General features: G+C 36.2%; 1 protein-coding gene across 1 annotated transcript; it reads left to right on the top strand.

The window, feature by feature from the left end:
* The first annotated feature begins 1,233 nt into the window (after positions 1–1,233).
* On the top strand, positions 1,234–3,219 carry LOC121315254 (N-acetylneuraminic acid phosphatase). Its single transcript, XM_041249297.1, has 2 exons — positions 1,234–1,466; positions 2,247–3,219. Exons 1-2 carry the CDS (start codon positions 1,368–1,370, stop codon positions 2,895–2,897), a joined length of 750 nt encoding a protein of 249 aa, XP_041105231.1. The 5' UTR covers positions 1,234–1,367; the 3' UTR covers positions 2,898–3,219.
* Positions 3,220–5,565: the final 2,346 nt, after the last annotated feature.

The following is a 5,565-nucleotide window of genomic DNA, read 5'->3' as shown; positions in this document are numbered from 1 at the left end:
GTGTTTCAAAGAAAATCACATTGACAAAGAAAAACCTATACTGGGAGTCCAGTTTTTAAAAAAAGGAAACTTTTAAAACTACTCATGCTAAAGATTAGGCCCTAAATATTACTGTTTTGTTATCACACTGCAACACGTTTTTATTGCCCCTTCCCCCTTTTATTTTGAAACAAATTAAAGTAATACAAGGCTAGACATTAATAACTACTACCACCGGTGTAAAAAAACATACAATTGTAGGCGAGGTGAAGTCATTTATATGGAATAAACATGTGAATTCGACTGAAAGAGAAAAACGTAGTCACATTAATTGTAACTAAGACAAACTCTATACACTATTATTGTAGGAGCATGTATTTAGGCACTGCAGCTCATTTATGGCCCTCTTGACCTCAAACTTGAAACAGGCAGGGTTGTGCACAAAATATTGATTTCTGCCTATCAATGTATTGCATTTACTCATTCTGTCACTAACACTCACAAACTGAACATATTTTCTTAATAACGTGCTTTTATGGACGCGCGTCTAATCGGGTTTGCACACGTTCTCATAACGTGAAGTTAAGTACTGGCGCATGTGTCCGCTTAATGTTGAGCCCATTAACTCAAAACCTGCAAACTGTTAATATACTAAAGGGAAAGCACTTGTGAAGCAGAATCAAGAATTTAAATGCAGTTCCTGAAATGCAGTACGATTTATTTGTACACCATATTAAGCCTATTTTAACGCTCGGGAATGGCACAACGCCATGTCTTGAAGGTCTGTAAATAACACGACCTGGGACTTCTGTATCCTGATGTATTCGACCTACTGGTGCTTTTGGCTACGCTGCCTGTTACAGTTGCAGCTGCATAAAGTGTTGAAAAGCTCCACAGCGTATGGACGTTTATTGAAATGGCGAGTGCAATGCTATTTATTTATATAACCATATCAACACACAATGGTTAATGTGCCCCCAATAGCGGTCTTATTCTTGCGCACGACCCTGGAAACAGGTGTTACTAAAACATCTGTCTCAGGATTTTATTTACTTGTATACTCGCCCCATGATATAACATAAATAATAAAGCAAGTACAATTATATACCTGAAGAAAAACTACGCACTGAACATACGACCAGGTTGCGTCATTCAAATACGCATTGTTGTTTTGCCAACTCACCCGAATTAGGATGTTCTTTGACTACAATTCCCACAACACCTTGTTCAAGGAGAGGGCGCAACAGGGGATCACATGACAACGGTGTGCTTCCGCGTTTGGTTGCTCTTTTTATTCAGTTTTCCGAACTTAAACTGGCACATTGGCTTACTTTATTTTAAAATTGTATACATATCTAGAAAACTATAAGAACATCCTCTTTCTAAATATGGAACCAAGTAATAATAACAGTGTAAAAGCTATTTTGTTTGATTTGGACAACACTCTGATCGACACGTCTGGAGCTGGTAAAATAGCAATTGAAAAGGTACTGTAAAAACAACATCACTCAAAGACAATCTCATAATACGTTCAGTCTGGGATCAGAAACATTTACAGTTCGATCATTCTTGGAACCGAGTCATTAAAATAAATGTAATCTTAGTCACTTGTCTTCGTTTAGTTGTTATATTTCGGTTATTTAACTGATGCTTGATAATACCCCGGATACTTTATGAATACGAAAGTTGCAATCTTGAGTTTGGTACGCTAAAATCTAATAAATACGATAGGTAAAAGAGAAAGGATAAATTACATGATAGAACTCACTTAATAGACAAGGGCTGTTAGCCTACATTACACTGTTTAACTATTGTAAAACTGTATCACTATTATGGCGCATCGTCATTTATTTATTTATTTATTTATTTTTACTTAACAACACATTATAATGGAACCTGACTGAAAAAGTTACAGCATTGACCAGTGGTTAAAACAATGTTAATTCTTCCTGGACAAAACCAGTTATTGAACTTAACCCAACAAAATCATACAATACAGTGGTGTTACAAATATGAAGGTCAAAGGGACAGTACCATTAGATTTAGCTTGATGAGTTACATATCACTGAAAATATGAAGTCAGTATCTCAAAAGGTTTCGGAGATGACATTTCGGCAGTGAATGTACAATTAAAAATTGTTCCCTTCATGGGCACGCTTTATTATTATTATTATTATTATTATTATTATTGTTATTATTATTATTATTATTATTATTATTATTATTTTTATTATTATTATTATTATTTTAAATGTTGTTTGTTATAGGTTAACCATTTCCTGAAGTCCAAGTTTGACGATGAAGACGGCATCATAGATGTTAGTGAAAGGTTCAAAACTAAGCTATGTCAGGAATCCTTTGATCCTTTGAAGATGAATATAGACAATTTAAGAACATCTCACTGGGATGAAGCTATACAGGAAATCAAGGGCACTGGGCCCAACAGGACTTTGGCTTCAGAATGCTATCACTTATGGAAATCAACACGCTTAAAATGTTTAGCCATCCCAGACCCAGTAAAGAGTATGCTAGCAGAGCTTCGGAAAACCTATAAGCTGCTTTTACTCACCAACGGTGACACACAGACGCAGAGAGAGAAGATCAGAGCTGTGGGATGTCAGGAACTGTTTGACGCTGTCATTGTTGGAGGGGAACATGCAGAAGAGAAACCTGCTGCTTCTATATTCCTGCACTGCTGTGAGATCCTGGGAGTGAAGCCCGAGTCCTGCGTGATGGTAGGCGATTCTGTCGACACTGATATTCAAGGTGGTATCAATGCGGGTTTTAAAGCAACAGTTTGGATAAGTAAAACAGCAGTCACAGCAGAGGCAGCCAGACCCCACTATACGGTGCCCACAGTGCTGGATGTGACTACGATTCTGAACAACATGAATCAAGAACCACTCTGTTTATTATAAAATGGAGTTTTATACCTTGGTCTACTGGTGCCCAATGATCACACCAGGATGACTGTTGGTTACTTTTTTTAAACAACAATTGCGCTACAAAAACACTTGATTTAAAGCTTTAGATTGAAAGACTTGTGAATGTTGTTGAAGGATTTTTGAGAAAAAAATGTTTCTCTTTATTAGTTGAATCTAACAAATAAATATAGTTGTTCTGAATTTTGTTGATTTTGTTTTTATGCAGGAGACTTGGTTAACTCGCAAACTTCATTGAAGTGGAATAGAAATCCTTGTATGCTACTTGCTGTTGTCAGCATCCCAAACTTCTGTGCTCCGAGCCAGTTTCTTGACTAACATCTACTGGTGTTTCTGTTTTTGACAAGGATCAGGCAGTATAATATGAAACAAAAACCTTTAATTTATATCTATATCGTATATATATATATATATATATATAAATATATATATTATAATATTAATTAATTCATCATGCTCGCTATTTCAATTCAGGGCATCAAAACGTTGAATTACAGTATTCATTTCTATATGTATTCAAAAATGGGTGTTTGACGGGTTGTTCTATTCTACCACAGACACCGTGAACCGTAAGGAGTACCTGATTGTTATCATTGTGAGCTGTTGATTTCAACTCATTGTTTTGAAACCAGAAATACAGTTTAGACCAGTGGTTCTCAACCCTGGCCCTGGGGACCCACTATCCTGCTGGTTTTTGTTCCAACCGAGCTCTCAATTACTTAATTGAACCCTTAATGTCACTAAATAGAGCTTTTTACTTATTTTAAAGAGTTGGAGATTTCAAGTCAAATATAAAATTATTTAAGAAACTTGAGAGCCACTGGTTTAGACAGCAGCTCAAAGTTGAAGTGTCTTACAATCATGTTACATTTTATTCTAAAATATTACTTTTGGTTGAATGTTAACCATATTCATCCATAAATTAGCTTTCTGTGGACATCAGAATCCAGTTTGTTTATGTTACCTATAGTTTTGGCTGATCCTCCTTGAAGCTTTCTGGCTGCTCAGAACTAAATAACCATGAAAATAAAAAAGCTTCCTTCACAAGAAACACACATGTACAAATATTTTCATCATAGATTTGTGTTAACAATCACCATGAATATTATGTGATGCTCCATGTGTATTACACACACACACAGGCACCTCCAAAATTATTGGCACCCTTGATAAAGATGAGCAAAAAAGGCTGTATAAAATAAGCAACACAGATAATAAGCTAGATTTTATGCTCAAAAATATGGGAAAGCTATATTCTTTTATACTAATACAATTGCTCAGAGAAAATGTTTATTTTTAACAAGCAATATTTTTTTTCTCAAAAAGATAGGTGTCAAAATTATTGGCACCCCTAAAGATTCTTATTAAAAAAATCAAACAAAATTAAATCTGCATTAACATTCTACTTTAAGTACATCTCAGTCTTAAAGAACTGTATCGTGGCCTTCCATGGCTTCCTGTTTCAATGGGGTATAAAAATGAGGTAACACACATGTAAAATCCATTTGTCATCCATCACCATGGGGAAAGGCAAATAACTCACAAATTAAAAGAGACAAATGGTTGTTGACCTTCATGAATCAGGCAATGGCTACACAAAATAGCTAAAAACGTTAATATACCACTTACCACTATTAGGGCAATAATTAAGAAATTCAAAACCAGTGGAACAGTGGTAAATCTGCCTGGTAGAGAGAATGCAAGTGCATCTTGCCCCCATACACACTGAGGAAGGTGGATCGGGACGCAAAGAATCCAAGAGCCACTGTTGGAATTACAGAACTTGGTTGCATCTTAGGGTCACCAAGTCTCCAAATCTACAATTAGACGCCACCTCCATGCCAATAGCCTATTTGGAAGGGTTGCCAGAAAAAAAGCCTTTATTGAGAGAAACCAACAAATGTAAGCACCTGGAGTTTGCTAAACGTCATTGGCACTTGGATTGGAACAGGGTGCTATGGTCAGATGAGACAAAAATAGAGTTGGTTGGCCACACACACTAGTGGGTTTGGTGTCGAAAGAAGGATGCTTATGCAGAAAAGAACCACATACCTACTGTAAAATATGGTGGTGGATCTTTGATGTTATGAGGCTGTTTTGCTTCCACTGGTCCTGGGGCCTTTGTTAAGGTCACCCGCATCATGAACTCTACCAAGTACCAGGACATTTTAGCCAAAACCCTGGTTGCCTCTGCTAGGAGGCTGAAACTAAAATCAACGTTTTGCAATGGTCAGTCTCCGGTTTTGAACCCCATTGAAAACCTGTGGTTTGAATTGAAGAGGGCAGTCCATAAGCGCAGACTGAAGGATATCAAGGATCTGGAAAGATTCTGTATGGAGGAATGGTCTAAGATCCCTTCCAATGTGTTCTCCAATCTCATAAAAAGAATTGTAGAAAAAGGCTTAGTGCCGTTATCCTTGCAAGGGGAGGGTGCACAAAGTACTGAAAACAAGGTTGCCAATAATTGTGACACTTAATTTTTTTGGAAATAAATTTATAATTTGAGAAATATGTAATTTTGGTTGATTCCCTTGAATCATTAATAAAGTATAAGTCAATATATTCCATGTTTGAAAATTACAATATAGCTCTTTACCTGTGTTATTTATTTTATATGGCCCTTTTTGCTTTTTTGATTTATCAA

The sequence above is a fragment of the Polyodon spathula genome, chromosome 5 (genome assembly GCF_017654505.1).
Source record: "Polyodon spathula isolate WHYD16114869_AA chromosome 5, ASM1765450v1, whole genome shotgun sequence".
Lineage (NCBI taxonomy): Eukaryota > Metazoa > Chordata > Actinopteri > Acipenseriformes > Polyodontidae > Polyodon > Polyodon spathula.
This window is presented reverse-complemented; position numbering and strand designations above follow the sequence as displayed.